Source organism: Lepidochelys kempii, chromosome 7, assembly GCF_965140285.1.
Source record: "Lepidochelys kempii isolate rLepKem1 chromosome 7, rLepKem1.hap1, whole genome shotgun sequence".
In the NCBI taxonomy this organism is placed as follows: Eukaryota; Metazoa; Chordata; order Testudines; family Cheloniidae; genus Lepidochelys; species Lepidochelys kempii.
The window spans coordinates 124,097,856-124,115,367 of NC_136386.1; the positions used below are offsets into that span (position 1 = coordinate 124,097,856).

General features: G+C 47.6%; 1 protein-coding gene across 6 annotated transcripts in view; it reads right to left on the reverse strand.

Moving 5' to 3' along the window:
• Nucleotides 1-17,512, reverse strand: part of ARMH3 (armadillo like helical domain containing 3) — a 187,588-nt gene that overhangs the window by 155,143 nt on the left and 14,933 nt on the right. For 5 of the 6 annotated variants that reach the window (XR_013636111.1, XM_078853891.1, XM_078853894.1 and 2 more), the window contains 7 exons: nt 10,334-10,445; nt 9,732-9,788; nt 9,427-9,573; nt 8,332-8,439; nt 7,215-7,307; nt 6,365-6,439; nt 5,085-5,171 (listed from right to left, as the gene is read on the reverse strand). Coding sequence is in view for 5 of the 6 variants with exons in the window: in XM_078853891.1 (XP_078710017.1) it covers nt 5,085-5,171; nt 6,365-6,439; nt 7,215-7,307; nt 8,332-8,439; nt 9,427-9,573; nt 9,732-9,788; nt 10,334-10,435 (669 nt within the window). In the remaining variant the exon portion in view is untranslated. The remainder of the gene's footprint in view (nt 1-5,084; nt 5,172-6,364; nt 6,440-7,214; nt 7,308-8,331; nt 8,440-9,426; nt 9,574-9,731; nt 9,789-10,333; nt 10,446-17,512) is intronic. The other variant, XM_078853892.1, reaches the window with a different exon arrangement.

Genomic DNA, 17,512 nt, shown 5'->3' on the forward strand with positions numbered 1-17,512 from the left:
TCAGCTGCGACTGCAAGTGCTCAGCACTTCTGCAAATCAGACCCTTGGGGCTAAGTCAGGCACCCAGAAAATGAGGAACAAACAGTTAGTGACCCCCTGTGAAAAGTCTGGTTTAAGAACAGCCCCACACTCACAGGAACTCTGTGGCGGGGCAGAGATAGAATCCAGCTCTCCAGGGCAGCATTCGACTGCCTTCACCGAGAGACCATCTTTTTTCATCCTGCAACACTCTGCCTCATTCACTGCACACTTTCCAATTTTTCCAACAAATGAAGCAGGGGTCCTACAGACAACGGTCTCCTCCACTACACAACCCTGATTCATGCCCAGAACAAGTCCATCCTGTGCACTGAATGAGGCAGGGTCCTATGGAAGAAATAGCATGTGATCATGTAATTAAAGACTGTACGATAATGTATACACAAGGGGGCTGAATTCAGATTGCACAGGCAAACTAAATTCTGTCATCTCCTAGCTTCTGAATGCTTTGCAAGCTTATTATTCTTTTAATGAACATAGGAACGGCCAGACTGGGTCAGACTAAAGGTCCATCTAGCCCAGTGTCCTGTCTTCCGACAGTGGCCAGTGTCAGTGCCTCAGAGAGAATGAACAGAACAGGGAATCATCAAGTGATCCATCCCCTGTCGCCCATTCTCAGCTTCTGGCAAACAGTGGCTAGGGACACCAGCCCTGCTCATCCTGGCTAATAGCCATTGATGGACCTATCCTCCAGGAACTTATCTAGTTCTTTTTTCAACCCAGTTATAGTCTTGGCCTTCACAACATCCTCTGGCAAGGAGTTCCACAGGTTGACTGTGCATTGTGTGAAAAAATACTTCCTTTTCTTTGTTTTAAATCTGCTGCCTATTAATTTCATTGGGTGACCCCTAGTTCTTGTGTTACAAGAAGGAGTAAATAACACTTCCTTATTTACTTTCTCCACATCAGTCATGATTTTATAGACCTCAATCATATCCCCCCTTAGTCGTCTCTTTTCCAAGCTGAAAAGTCCCAGTCTTATTAATCTCTCCTCATATTGCAGTTGTTCCATACCCCTAATCATTTTTCTTGCCCTTTTCTGAACCTTTTCCAATTCCAATATATCTTTTTTGAGATGGGCGACCACATCTGCACGCAGTATTCAAGCTGTGGGCGTACCAGGGATTTATATAGAGGCAATATTTTTCTGTGTAATTTCCTATGGTTTTTAAAGAGCTGACTGGAAAAACAAATTCCATAATGCGGAACCATACTGAACCCTACATGGGTCAGAGCAGGACCACTATCCTGTTCCATACAGGTTCTTAGCTCACCCTAATCTCTGCAATACCTGAGCACCTTCCAGCTGCACATCAAGCGATATGGCTACCATCTCCACCCATGGATAGTTCTCTCTCATTTGCTCCTGGGAGAAGAACTGTGTGTGTTGTGGAGTGTTCTGTTTCAGTAGGGCGGGGCGTTAATGTCCATGCTGCTCTGTGTGTACATGAGAGGAGGCAAGCTGAAGACATGCCCCCTGAACTGGAAGGAGAAGGTGGGGGGAGGTGGCTGGTCCTTAGTTTCTGGGAGAGTTCATTCCATGGTCCTGGGCTGATCCCCATGAAAACACCAACTTCTTATGGTAAAAGGTTCCAGTCTGCCTAAGGAGCGGGGCTGTCAGCTACGGTCTTCAATCAGAGCATTAGGCTCTTTCAGACGTGCTAGACTGGGGCACCCTGAGGTAAGGATCGAGATCTCGGCTTTGACTTTCTAGTCCATGGGAAGCCAGTGCAGAGAGCAGAGGAGAAGTCTGATGTGCTCACAACAGCCCACATGGCTGAGGAGATGCACTGCAACACCTGGGCATACAGGGTTCTACAGAACACAGAGCTGGAACTTGTTGGCTCACAGCACAGATGTCCACCACTTGTGCTACATGAATAACTGGTAGCAGTAGTAAGCTGTTATCCTCTAGGTCAGGGGTGGGCAAACTTTTTGGGCCAAGGGCCACATCTGGGCGGAGAAATTGTATGCAGGGCTGGGGCAGGGGGTTGGGGTGTGGAGTGTGGGAGGGGGTGTGGTATGCAGGAACGGACTCACGGCAAGGGATTGAGGCAGAGGAGGGGTGCGGGGTTTATGAGGGGGCTCAAAGAAAGGGGCTGGGGTGCAAGAGGGGTGCGGGGTGCAAGAGGGAGCTCAGGGCAGGGGTGCAGGAGGGGTGCAGACTGAGGGAGGGAGCTCAGGGCAGGGGGTTGGGGTGCAGGAGGGGTGTGGGGATAGGGGACTCAGGGCAAGGAGTTGTGGTGCACAGGGGTGCAGCAGGGGGCTCAGGGCAGGTAGTTGGGGTGCAGGAGGGTCCAGGCTAAAGCGGTTCCAGGGTGGCAGCAGTGCGCACCAGGGACCCACACCGTGCCAGGAAGTGGCCAACACCATGTCCCTGCGCGGCCCCTGGGAGAGGCGGGGGGGGCCACAGGCCTCTACGCACTGCTCTTGTCGCACCTCCAGGTACCTCCCCCGAAGCTCCCATTGGCCGTGGTTCCCCGCTCCCGGCCAGTAGGAGCTGCGGGGGGCGGTGCCTGGAGGCAAGGGCAACGCACAGAGCTCTTCTTTCCCCCCTGCCCCCCCGACCCCAGGGACGTGGTGCCGGCCGCTTCTGAGAGTGGTACAGAACCTGCGGCACCATGGGGGGCAATCCCGTGGGCCGAATCCAAAGCCCTGACGGGCTGGATCCAGCCCACGGGCCATGGTTTGCCCACCCCTGCTCTAGGTGGAGGGGGAAAGACATTTTGCCAGTGGGATTCCTAGCCACTTGCTAGACAGCAGAGGAGTGTTCAGACTCAGGAATCCATGATTCAATTCCATGGACTAGATGTGTGTTCTGATGGTTATAGAACCTTTTGTCCTTGATTCCCCCATATCCCTGTCTGCCCCCACTGGTCCTATCCATCCCGCCCCCAACTCCTGTCCCTGCCCCCTGCCCTGCTCCTCACCCATTTGCAAGTGAGTTAGGCTGCTCCGTTCTCCTCCTCCTTGTTGTTGCCTGGGCACTAGCAGGTGGCACTGACAGCATGGCTCTCCCTGTTCTCAGTTCTGGTGACTAGCACAATAGTGACCCCCGGCAGCCCGGAGAGTTATCGCAGGACGAATCCTGCTCAGCCCCTGCATCCCTGGGCTGCATCAAGCTCAGGTGGTCTGCGGGGATGATCAGGAGCTATGAGGGGTTGGAGCATGCTCAGTGCAGACAGACTCTTTGGAGACTTTAGCTGCCACTAACAAACTTCTGCTGAGCATGTGCAAATAGAGATTTTCAGAGGCTTATAAATTAGTCAGATGTGAGCAGAATTTCATGGAGATGGTGAAAGGCACCACAGCCACCCACAGCCAAATTTCAATCCCTGCTCTAAAGCACAGAGCCCGCTTCTCAACAGAACAATTACAGGAACTGTTTTAAATGGGCAAAACAACGTATTTTTCCCTAACGTTGTGTAGGAAATGGCTGAATCCTTAAAAAAAGGAAATTCAGCCTGAGGCAGACACCCAGCCTGGAAACAGGTAAAGTTTATAAATAGCAAAGTTATAAACAACTGAAAACATGATCTTATAATAGAAAGCGCTCAGCAATCTTAATTATAGGCATTACTAGCTGCACCATGTGTAAGAAAGCTGATTCATGTCGCCATCTTTAAGTTGATCAAGCTTTACTTTTGTGAGGCTGGTGTTGGTGCTGTATTGTATTACACAGAACTTTAAGGCAAAACAGAAGCCTATCACAATTTGACACTTTTAGTAAACACTGATTCATCAGCCTTAGTGTCCCAGCCAAATTCTAACTTGAGAAATTGCCTGAATTCCCCCTGCATTTCATTTAGATATGTCATTCTTCCTCTGCGTCTTCGTCTGCATCTGATTAGCCCGAGCATATTGTAAACACTACAGCAATATGAACACACACAAGGAAACCTTAATATATACTCTCTCTTCCTCAGTCAGGAATGAGGTCAGATAGAAACATATCTGTATTTCATGATTAGTGCAAAACTTAAGAGTCCAGAACTCATGTTTCCAAACAATTAAATTCAAAATCCCGACGTTAAGGAAAACTCTTAAGACAGACAATTATATCATCATGCCTCATGTAAAGAGGCACTGACATTTCACATGTATTTTAACATTTCTTTCATTTTGTCTCTCAAGAATAAGATCAGTAGAAAAAAACTTTGTAGAAACACAAGCAGATTACTAAATACAGCATCCCAGCTTGGAAAAGGAAAGGAGAATTATGTTTCTTGAGAAGAAGGCGGCAATCAGAGAGATGCAGAGCCACATTTCTCATTCTCCTAAGGAGTTGTAGGCTGTGACATTTCAGCTCATCCTCTAGTCACATGACTGGCATCGCTCCGGAGAGTTCTAATTTCTTTTGACTTGACAGTCAGCTCCAAATCACATGTCCGGGGTCTGAAACCCAAGACAACTCTATAACAACTTGCTTCTCTTTGGAGAAAATATATTTTACACACACACGCATGCTACACATTAATGATTCTTTCAAGAGGCCTTCCTGCAAATCGAAGTAAAGTATTTCCATAGATAAAGTGCAAATCCCCTGAACAGCTTTCCTTTGTACTTGTATATAAATAAGTGTTTGAACACCTGCACCTTTGGATATGCACGTACATGTAAAAGAAACATATAAACAGATACTGTCAAAATGGGATGGGGAAATTACTGACATATTCTCTGCCAATGAACATGCAGATGATGTGCCCAGCTCCTGTAATTGTCCGTTTTTACCCTACTAAATGTTTCAATGCCTTTTTCTAGAAATTGTATGGATGGCAACACTGCAGCTCTTGTGCAGAACCTTACAACAGCCAGCGCAGACTCACGCAATAGAGAGCCCACCTTCTGAGAGGAAACAGATTTTAGTCTCACAGCACCAAGGGCTGTTCTTGAAACAGCAAATAAAAGGAGGTATCAAGCTGTCTGAGCAGTGGTTGGCCTTTACAAGTGTATTTTAGCACTCACTAAGGGCTCGCATCCCAAGGACAAAATGGCTGAAGAAAGACATCAGCGTAACGAAATGGCTCTCTGCCCCCAACACCTACCTCATACTTTCTGTAGTTAACTAGCAAAGCAAGAAGGACAACAGTGTCATAACCATGCTCCCGGCGACTAGGTGGGTTGGACAGAATCTGAAACAAGAAGCAGGAATGCATCATGTTACCCGGTAGTTGACTATGAAACATAGCTAGTTTCCTGAAGAAGCAAGGCCAAGCAGAACAATATGTAACATATCAGCATATTATGCGCTAAGTGACGTATGAGTAGGGCCCTACCAAATTCACAGCCACGAAAAAAGCGTCACAAATGATGAAATCTGGTCTCCCCTGTAAAGTCTGGCTATAGTAGAGGAGTCGCGATGTTGCGACCCTTACTTCAGAGCTGCCTTCAGAGCTGGGCGGCTGGAGAGCGGTGGCTCCCGGCCAGGCACCCAGCCCAGAAAGCAGAGCCGGCACCACCAGCCTCAGTGCAGAAGTAAGGGTGGCAGGGCAGGATATTGGGGGGCAGGGCAGGATATTGCCATCCTTACTTCTCCACTCTGGTGGCGGTGGCACTGACTTCAGAGCTGCCGCTCTCCAGCCACCCAACACTGACAGCAGCGCGGAAGTAGGGTGGCAATACCGCAACCCCCCTACAATAGCCTTGCAACCCCCCGCCTGACCCTCTTTTGGGTGAGGACGCCCACGCTTACAACACTGTGAAATTTAAGATTGAAACATCTGAAACCATGAAATTGAAGATTTTTTAAATGCTATGACCATGATATTTACCAAAATGGACCGTGAATTTGGTAGGGCCCTATGTATGAGATTTAGAACAGTGAATTGCAATGCATATAAGAAACCAGAGAGAGCCAGTTATGTACACAGGCTTAGAGAGAGCAAAATGTCGCAGCCACAGCATCACCCAGCACTGGTTGTGACAGTATCTCAGTGTATTGCCAGGACACACTCAAATACTTCTCCTAAAAAGCATACCATATCAAAGGGGAGAAAATTGCTGGAAATACCCAGGCTGACTGTCATAATAAGTTCCTCTAGTCTAGAAATCCTCCATGAAATTAGACCCACAGAGCTATTCACCTGCTTTCTGAGCACAAAAGACACAAGTGTGACAATCTTAAAAGCCCACCAGTGACTGAAACCAATAGACCGGCATAAAGAGGCGGCAGCATTATAAAATCTACCACCGAGCTAGGAGTAAGAGGTTGACATGTAACACCAGTGAACCTCTGTTGTATTTAAAGCACTGAACAGTAAATGCACCGATGAAAGTCTGGCACTATGGGAAAAGACCTAACCAGCCAGAGATGAGAAACACTTACCTGTAAAATAGCTTCAAATATACTGTTAATCATCACATATTCCAGGATTGTGTTCTGGCTGATGTTGTCTGTCACCTGAAAGCAATCGAAGGCTTTTTAAAATGCTGACTGAAGCTCCATAATCCCTAACGTTCTGTACCTGCCTCCAGTGTGCACGGAAACAGGCACGTTCCCCTACTGAACAGACGCTCTAAGTTCATGTGCTCTCAGCAAGGCAAGAGTCCAGGTAGGACGAGAGCAGAGCAAAGTGGGAATAGCCGTGCAGACTCACCCTCCTCCCAGCACCCCGACTCCTTTCTTGTGTGCACCCCAGTCACTGCATCTGCCAGGAGCGTCTCAGACTCTGTGCAACACAGGAAACTTCCACGCTGCTGTGTGTAACTCACTGTCCCAGGGACAGACCAACTTCCTTACATACTCATCACACTACCACAGAAAGAGTAACAGCTCCCAGCCCGAGGCCCCTTCCCCTTGCAAGGGTGGAAATGGCTGAGCCGGCCTGGAATCATCCCAGTGCCAATCGAAGACCACATCTGTGCCTCAGGACAGCCCTTCGCTAGCCTGCAGCCCTTCCAAACCCCACAGGGCTGCCACCCGGGGCTCTTTAACATAGCTGCTCTCTAAAGGAACAATTCTGGAAATGACATGTGGCCATTAAAGACACTGATCAACTGACACTGCAATGTCAGCCCAGGAAGAAAGATCATTCTAGAAGCAGCACTTCCAGCAACCAGACCCTATACCACACTTTGTCCTCTGCACTCACAGATCCTCCCCGTCCTTTGGTCAGTTTGCCGGCATACCTGCCCATCAAGGTTTCTAAGCGAAACTTCAGTTTTGTGTTATTTACCGTTACCAAGCAGAGAAGCAGCTTCAGACACAAACTCTTCAGGCTTTCGGAGCCTTCTGCACAAAGCAGCGAGTCCAAGCTCTCCATCAGATTCTGAGGAAGGACACAGTCACAATAAGCCTTCGCGATCTGAATCCATCAGGTTACGTATAGCACACCAGTCTGGCTACCAATCGCTGAACAACACTAAACCCCCCCCTCCAGCCTTGTCAGGAGCCAGGGACGAGCTGGTACCAGCCAAAATCTAGGCCACATGTGACTTTAACTTGCTGGACCACATCAGTCCTTACAGCACATTTGCCCAGTTATCCCACCACCTCACTGAAGCTGTTCCACAGCTAACCATCAAATCTTATTATTCATAGAAGGGTTACTCCATAACTGAGACACAAAGCGCCTTATTCAACTGTCCCCTTCCGTCATCCCCATGACAGGAGGTGGCACTCAAAAGTAATGTACGTTCCAATCCCCTGAAGAGCCTCCCCACCTTGTAACTGATTTACAGATCAGACGCCAGCATGAACAGCGGCATTCTGACCTCTGACTGCCATAAACCAGACATGTGTACCTGAGCAGCCTAGCAGCAGGACAGAGTTTGCCTGTGGATAGTTAAACGCTGTTCAAGCAACTACACTCACCAGTAAAAAAATCAAAGGTCAGACGCTGGCTGAGTTTACGCTGTCTAAGTTCCCACCCACCCAGCTGTACCGAGGGAAATCGGAGCACCAAAAAGATTGCTACCCCCAGCGCTTGGACTCAATACTGGGGTAACTGGGTGGAATTTTCCAGCCTTCGTTATACAGCAGGTCAGACTAGATAATCTAACAATCCCTTCTGGCCTTAAATTCTATTCATGACAATCCAGGAATCAACACATTGGCGTGAATGGAAAGGAACGACCTCCCTCCATCATTACATTAGATTTGAAATGAATTACAAGCGCCCTTGTGCTGGGCCTTTGGCAGGCAGAATACACGGGGCAGCTGCATTTAATAATTCACTTCAGTGTTCAAACACGCACAGGCGGTTCTTCATAATGGCAACTGTCTACAGAGGACATCCCTGTAGGATAGGGCTGGCGAGCAGCAAGCTGCTCCTCTGAAGCCAGGACCCTTACCTTCATGCACAGCTCTGCTCTGTCGAAGCCCATGAGCATGTTGATGATGTCAAACCCAGAGGTAGATTTGTTCTTCTGATGGACGCCACGAATCAGGGCACATAACGTCTGTGAAGGGAAGAGGGAAGGAAGCAGCTGAGCACAGGATGTCAGGCCACACCTAGGACTTGCCCCCCAAAATCCATTCCAAGCCCTGCTCCAGGGACTGACAAAGAACAGATGCTTCAAGGGCCATCATCAATTTAGGTTCCACTACTGTCTGAACTCTTCCCTTCCCATTGTTCTATGTAACTCCTCAGATTGGGAGAACTCGGAGATTAGAGAAAATACATATTTTTCCAGTGTGCGCATTTGACTGCACCATGCAGACAGCCATTCTCACTGCTTCGCCTGTACAGTCAGACAGTTTCCTCAGCTTGCATGGGTGCCCCACACACCAACAAGGGAGACAGACACATTTACAACCAGAGAAGTGTAACTGCCAAGGCCCAGAAGGGGACGCTGAGCCCAGGGCAGCACCTGACACTCTGTTTAGCAATTCTTGGTGTTCCTTTAAAAAAATGTATTTCTAAAGCATAGAGCAAAATTGCTCCAAATGTCCCCAAAGATATGGATACAATCTCATCAGACAAGTCATTGTCTAATAAGCGTGGTCTCTTGTACAGACTTCACTCCACCTTCTCCAGAGCTTTATTTCATTTCCTCTGTCAGGAAACTCAATGAGGGGCAGGGAGTAGGTGGGGGGGAAGAGAGAACAAACAACCTGCTCTTGGACTATACTTCAGCTCCCAGCCGGGTTACCTGTTGCACTGAAGGGTCCCTCACCTTCCTCCCTTCCCACCCCACCCCGCTGCGGGTGGTCTTCCTCACAATTCCAGAAACTCAGAATTTGCATTTTAAAAGCAATTTACATTTCCCAAGATAAATAGGACTGTGCTTGTCTCGAACCTCCAAACGGAATAAATAATGAAAGCTACCAGTGAGAAGCCACTGCCTCTCAGCCCCGCTAAAGAAACTAGCGCAAGGTGCTTGACAATATCCATAAGCGGAAAACCGGCCCACGCACACCGACTCCCGAGCCATCAGAGCCGGTACCTGTAACGCATTGACCACTCGGATGGGGTGCTCTTCTCCCAAGGCCTGGATGCAGCGCTGGAACAAACAGTTAACGTTATCTTTTATCTTCATTAACTCTTCTCCGTCCAGAGACTCCAGCTTGCTTTCTAGATACTCCAGGTTCACCTGTCGGTCAGGAACGAAGGAAAAACCAATTAATGCATTTCCTCCAGCTGCTGAAAGGAAGCAGAGACCCACAGGAGAGCAAGTCCCTGCCACATCCCAGGCCACACAAGCAAAGGCGAATCAAAAGATAAGAGGATGGTTTTCAACTCTTACGGTACCTTCATGAGGAAAAGCTCCTCCCAGAACCGAGGGCTGCATTTACTGGGGTCCTCTGTCTGAAAGAGAAAGGAGACCCCATGAGAACAAACAGTACAGCTAGGAGAAAGGCTAAGCACACAGACAGAACATCAGTGTAAACAGTTCAGACTCCCGAAGACAAGGCTACTCACCTGTCAATGGAGTTCTCCAAGTACAATATATTGCCAACACCGATTCCCAAAAGCGGGATTTGCAGAAGCCATTCTCGCCTGAGCAGCTTTTCTTCTTTTCTCCCAGAAATATTCTCTCCCCCAAACCAAAAAGGAGAAGATTCCTCACAGCTCCTCACTATGGAGTCCCTGCCTCCTACTGCACTGGCTCCCCTGGCCTGCCACTCCCTTTCCTAACTTCATGGCCACCACATTCTAGATTCCCCGGGGAACGCCACACAGTGACACTGAAGGAGGCAGCAGAGGAAGCTGCCTCCTTTGAGGCAGTTTGAGACAGTTATGGGACAGCCTGGCCTGGACAGAAGCATGCCCTGTCTCATGGAGAAGAATCCACCACATGGAGCTCTCTCGGCAAACCAAAGGGACAAAAGGAAAAGGGACCCAGTCCTTACCATGAAGATCTCATCGTACATTAGCACAACCTTCTCTTTCAATAGTTTCTTGGAGGCTGAAGATTTCCAGAGCAGTCCGCCTTTCTTCTCCGCTTGGGCCATGGTGTACAGCCTGGGCGTAAGAACAGAGACCAAACTACTGAGAAAGCAGGAGGTGACAGTGTATCACCACAGCACCCAGGAGCTGTAGTCACGGCCAGGACCCCATTGTGCTAGGTACTATACAAAGAGATGGCCCCTGCACGGATGTTTTTCCCCCAAAATGTGTTCTGTCTGCCATAGCCCTGACATCTCTATACCCTAGACTAAGATACTAACAGCCACTAGCATGCAGGAAGTGGGGGGTGGAGGTTAATTGCCACACAAGATACTGACTGAGACCAACGGTCCGGCTAGCCAGATCCTAGTTCAGTTTCCAGCACCAGATTGCTTCAGAGGAAGGTGCAACAAACCCTGCAGAATAGATATGGAATAACCTGCTTACAAGGAAAGTTTCGTCCTAACCTGTCAGTCAGTGGTTGGTTTGTGGCCTGGAGCAGGAGGGCTTATGTCTCTTCCCGCCCTTTTTTTTTTTTTTTTTTTATTAAAGAAGTCCTTACTATAATCTTGCTAAACACTTGATTTCAGTGACATCTTGTGGCAATCAGTTCCACAGACTGTGTGAAAAAGTAATTCCTTTTATTGTATTTAAACTTGCTGCCTACCAATTTGCTTCAATATCCCTTTGTTCTTATGCTGGGAGAAAGAAAGCAAAGAAGTGCCTGATCAACCTGCTCTACGGCATCTATTATTTTGTATTTCTTTCCTGGAAAAGTGGTTGGCAAACATTACAGTGCATTAGTCCGCTGAGATCCCGACCAAAATCCAATGCAAAATGTTCGCCCACTTGTGCGAGGGCTGCAAGGATTTGCCCCCCATGTCAAATGCTGTGTATTCATGATTTTTCCACTGCATCACTGGGGCTTCACAGAAGCACGTGGTTCTGCCCCAAGAGATCCAATTACAGGATTGGGGCCTAAGTTTCTAATGAGCTGTTAGGAAACAGAGAGTGCCATGAATGGAAATTCTCTCCTTGTTCCCAGAAGCTAGGTAGGTTGCAAGATGCCTGACAATTGATGGTCACAAATACCTAGCAACATTACATAGAATCATAGAATCATAGAATATCAGGGTTGGAAGGGACCCCAGAAGGTCATCTAGTCCAACCCCCTGCTCAAAGCAGGACCAATTCCCAGTTAAATCATCCCAGCCAGGGCTTTGTCAAGCCTGACCTTAAAAACCTCTAAGGAAGGAGATTCTACCACCTCCCTAGGTAACGCATTCCAGTGTTTCACCACCCTCTTAGTGAAAAAGTTTTTCCTAATATCCAATCTAAACCTCCCCCACTGCAACTTGAGACCATTACTCCTCGTTCTGTCATCTGCTACCATTGAGAACAGTCTAGAGCCATCCTCTTTGGAACCCCCTTTCAGGTAGTTGAAAGCAGCTATCAAATCCCCCCTCATTCTTCTCTTCTGCAGGCTAAACAATCCCAGCTCCCTCAGCCTCTCCTCATAACTCATGTGTTCCAGTCCCCTAATCATTTTTGTTGCCCTTCGCTGGACTCTCTCCAATTTATCCACATCCTTCTTGAAGTGTGGGGCCCAAAACTGGACACAGTACTCCAGATGAGGCCTCACCAATGTCGAATAGAGGGGAACGATCACGTCCCTCGATCTGCTCGCTATGCCCCTACTTATACATCCCAAAATGCCATTGGCCTTCTTGGCAACAAGGGCACACTGCTGACTCATATCCAGCTTCTCGTCCACTGTCACCCCCAGGTCCTTTTCCGCAGAACTGCTGCCTAGCCATTCGGTCCCTAGTCTGTAGCTGTGCATTGGGTTCTTCCGTCCTAAGTGCAGGACCCTGCACTTATCCTTATTGAACCTCATCAGATTTCTTTTGGCCCAATCCTCCAATTTGTCTAGGTCCTTCTGTATCCTATCCCTCCCCTCCAGCGTATCTACCACTCCTCCCAGTTTAGTATCATCCGCAAATTTGCTGAGAGTGCAATCCACACCATCCTCCAGATCATTTATGAAGATATTGAACAAAACTGGCCCCAGGACCGACCCTTGGGGCACTCCACTTGATACCGGCTGCCAACTAGATATGGAGCAATTGATCACTACCCGTTGAGCCCGACAATCTAGCCAGCTTTCTACCCACCTTGTAGTGCATTCATCCAGCCCATACTTCCTTAACTTGCTGACAAGAATACTGTGGGAGACCGTGTCAAAAGCTTTGCTAAAGTCAAGAAACAATACATCCACTGCTTTCCCTTCATCCACAGAACCAGTAATCTCATCATAAAAGGCGATTAGATTAGTCAGGCATGACCTTCCCTTGGTGAATCCATGCTGACTGTTCCTGATCACTTTCCTCTCATGCAAGTGCTTCAGGATTGATTCTTTGAGGACCTGCTCCATGATTTTTCCAGGGACTGAAGTGAGGCTGACTGGCCTGTAGTTCCCAGGATCCTCCTTCTTCCCTTTGAGAGGACCCTCTCAGAGCAAAAGGAATTTTTTTAATAAAATATAATTTATTTTCCAAAATTATAAACAGGGTCTCTATAACCCAGGAACGGCTTGGTGCCAACACAGTATTCCTGCCAGCAAGTCAGAGTACTATCAACTGGATGAATGAACTATAAGGTGGACAGAAAGCTGGCTAGATCGTTGGGTTCAACGGGTAGTGATCAATGCCTCGATGTCTAGTTGGTAGCCAGTTTCAAGCAGAGTGCCCCAGGGATCAGTCCTGGGGCCGCTTTTGTTCAACATCTTCATTAATGATCTGGATGATTGAATGGATTGCACCCTCAGCAAGTTTGTGGATGACACTAAGCTGTGGGGAGAGGTAGATACACTGGAGGGTACGGATAGGGTCCAGAGTGACCTAGACAAATTGGAGGATGGGGCCAAAAGAAATCTGATGAGGTCCAACAAGGACAAGTGCAGAGTCCTGCACTTAGGAAGGAAGAATCCCATGCACCGCTACAGACTAGGGACCGAATGGCTCGGCAGCAGTTCTGCAGAAAAGGACCTGGGGATTACAGTGGACGAGAAGCTGGATATGACTCAGCAGTGTGCCCTTGTTGCCAAGAAGGCTAAGGGCATATGGGGCTGCATTAATAGGAACACTGCCAGCAGATCGAAGGAAGTGATTATTCCCCTCTATTCGGCACTGGTCCAGAGGCCACATAGTCCAGAGGCTACATCTGGACTACTGCATCCAGTTTTGGTCCCCCCACTATAGAAAAGATATGGACAAACTGGAGAGAGTCCAGCGGAGGGCAATGAAAATGATTAGGGGGCTGGGGCACATGACTTATGAGGAGAGGCTGAGGGAACTGGGATTGTTTAGTCTGTGGAAGAGAAGAATGAGGGGGGATTTGATAGCTGCTTTCAACTACCTGAAAGGGGTTTCCAAAGAGGATGGATCTAGACTGTTCTCAGTGGCGGCAAATGACAGAACAAGAAGTAATGGTCTCAAGTTGCAGTGGGGGAGGTCTAGGTTGGATATTAGGAAAAACTGCTTCACTAGGAGGGTGGTGAAGCACAGGAATGGGTTCCCTAGGGAGGTGGTGGAATCTCCATCCTTCAAGCTTTTGAAGGCCCGGCTTGACAAAGCCTTGGCTGGGATGATTTAGCTGGGGTTGGTCCTGCTTTGAGCAGGGGGTTGGACTAGATGACCTCACAAGGTCTCTTCCAACCCTAATCTTCTATGATTCTATGTTAGAGGGCACATGGGGTGCATAGAGTTTGACAGGGATCCCCTAGGTCAGATGTATGCATATTAAGTTTATCAAAGGGTGGCATGTGAGGTCTCCACGAAGAGCCAACAGCCCACTGGTTGCATAATCACTGTGAAACATGTGGATGGATGCTGTTTAAGGAATTGTGTATCCATACTGAAAATTATGTTCTTATGGTCTGAGAGTTAAGAAAGGTCACCAGATGGGAATAAATGCTTTTCTCTCACTCACTGGTCATGTGGGTTGTGTATCATCCACTCCACAATGGAGGCTTGTCTACAATCTAAGCTGGATGCTAATCAGGAGATTGTGAAATGGACAAGAAAGAGGCACACGGAAAAACAACCTGCAGGCGAGATCCTGGTTAACAATGAAGACAACGGGGGGCGGGGGAGAGGTACTCCCCAGCATCTTTCCACTGAGGACACAACAGGACAGTGTGACACGTCTCATGAATGGAAGATCACAGCCAAGCTTGGCTGTAATAAACTGGAAGGATTTGGGCTGAGCATAGCTGTATAAGGGTTAACAATAACTAAGTCAGTCAGTCTAGGTTCTAGAATGCTGTTTCTATTTTACATGTAACCATTTGTTTCCAATATTTCTACTTTTCATTTGAATACCTACTCTTTATTAAATAAGCTTTTGCTTGTTTTCACAACACACCCAAGTGCTGTGTGGCAAGTGGCGCTGCGATCTCAGGTGTAATTAGTACAGCCAGGGTACTGTTCCTTGGGGAGCAGCAAACCTGGCGGTTGTTCAGCAGGCCAGGGGCTGGACATTCGGAGGTTGGTATGTGCCTACTGTGAACCTGCAAAGGGACAGCAGAGCCTGGCAGGCTCAGAGGGAAGCGCTTGTGATGACCATGGCCAGAGGAGTCAAGGAGCTGACACATGGCAGGCACAGACCTCAAGCTAAGGGCAGGGTGTAGCAAGATGCCTCACACTCCTGGGTATCCCCAGGAACAATCCCAGTTCCCTACATTAACAATATCCTATTTCATTGTTCTGGTTCTTCCTCACGCTGTGGATTTGCCCTTTGTTCACTGTTGATAGTTGTGTTGTGCCAGCTCGACTGTTGTATAAAGAAACAATCATTGCCCTGCTCTAGTGATGTGTGCTCTGCGATTGTGAAACACACCACAAGGTCTGGGCGTTCGATTCCTCAACCTTCCGAGGTACTCACAGCCCTGCGTCTAATGTTGCAATCAATACAGTAATTCTGGCGTTACACAGTGTATGGTATTGATTGCAAATTACCTATTTACATTGCTTCATATGATAAAAATTTCCCAATCAACCACTGGAACGTTTTAGCACCTCCTCACCGTCTCTACGCATCACGCATGGAGGAAATGGAGTATCTCTCCTCGCTCAAACCCCAGGCATTCTCCTGAACTCTCTGCCACTCTCCCCACTCCACCCAAGGGGGTACTACAGAATTCCATTGCTCGCACAGGCAGATTAGAGCTGAAGCAGCCTACAGGGAAAGAAGGGCAGGTGCTTGCGGCAGCTAAGTCAGCAATGATAAATTATGCACACAGAGGTAAGTGCACTGCAGTACATTTCTGGTGCCCCTTGAGCTTCCCAAGTCTGCAGTCATGGAGACAGCTGTGGAATTAAGCTTCCAAAGCAGAATGCTCCTTCAGAACATAAGAATGGCCAGACTGAGTCAGACCAAAGATCCATCTAGCCCAGGAGCCTGTCTGCCAACAGTGGCCAGTGCCAGGTGCCCCATAGGGAACGAACAGAACAGGGAATCATCAAGGGATCCATCCCGTCGCCCAGTCCCAGCTTCTGGCAAACAGCCACTGATGGACCTATCCTCCATGAATGTACCTAGTTCTTTTTTGATCCCTGTTATAGTCTTGGCCTTCACAACATCCTCTGGCAAGGAGTTCCACAGGGTGACTGTGCGGTGAGTGAAAAAATACTTCCTTGTGTTTGTTTTAAACCTGCTGCCTATTCATTTCATTTGGTGGTCCCTAGTTCTTGTGCTATACTTCCTTATTTACTTTCTCCACACCAGTCATGATTTTATAGACCTCAATCATATCCCATCTTAGTCGTCTCTTTTCCAAGACTCCTTCCATGATATGTTCAAAGAGCAGATTTCAATGACTAATGGGTGTCTGTTTCAGAATGGAGATTTAGATTTCATTTACTGCAGACACAGGGCTTGGAGTGCCTCACAGTACTGTGAATCACAGTAATTACTGAACCAAATCTTACGGCTATTGGACCAGCACTTTTATAGCCAGGCAGGCCTCCATTCAATTAAGATCTGGGGGAAGTTTAAGTCAAACAAACTAGAAAGAAAACATTGTTAAATCACCTTGATGGCTTCCCTCCTCGAGACTCACCATCTCTTTTTAACTGTGTCATGGGAAATAAGATGTCTCCCCAATCAGGAAAAATAATTGGAAACAGAAAGGTTTCAGAGTAACAGCCGTGTTAGTCCGTATTCGCAAAAAGAAAAGGAGGACTTGTGGCACCTTTGAAACTAACCAATTTATTTGAGCATAAGCTTTCGTGAGCTCACGAAAGCTTATGCTCAAATAAATTGGTTAGTCTCAAAGGTGCCACAAGTACTCCTTTTCTTTTTGGAAACAGAAAGGTTTCTATTAGCAAACAAATCAAAACCGATGCCACTCTGAGCCCGGAGCACAGATCTTTCATGAGATTACCCAAAACAAGCTCTCCAACAGGAATCACAAGTCTCTGAATCCAAAACAGCACACAGCCCCAGTGCACAAACACATCTGTCAGTGTGCTTCTAACGGGATTACAGCTAATGAATCTCAATGTCAACGTTAATAAACTAACTTGCAGTGCTCCTGGGTCTGTGTTCTTGCACCAAATTAAGGGCGGAGGGGCGGGTAGAGAATCAATACACTCATGTACATGCTGCAGACCAAAAGAGAGGTGAGAGGTGCAGTATGTTTTAGCACTATTCTCACACGTCTAGAAAGACGGGAGATTCTAAACCCCATGTGAAACAAGTGCTTGCTGCCAGGCCAGCATCAGAAAGACGAGATCATGTAAAACTCCAAGTCTTTGTCAAGATAAGAATTGGGATTTGGCACCTCTTAAACTAAGTTACAGGGAAAGCACACGCAGAGATTGCTAGAGGCAACAATTAAATAATGCCTTTGTTTGTGATTTGTTATTCTAGGGACTACAAATGAGTATGTGGAGGAACCAGAAGAGAGAAGTTCAACTCTCCTTTCATTCCAAAGCACCTGGTCTCACGACCTAGGAGGATCAGCCAGCGCTAATGGGTTTTTGTTTTCATTTTATGCAATTATATGATGCATCTAGCTGCAAGAAATAGATATTTTAGAAATTAAAAGCTGCACTTAGCTACTGGGGGCTTTCTAAGTA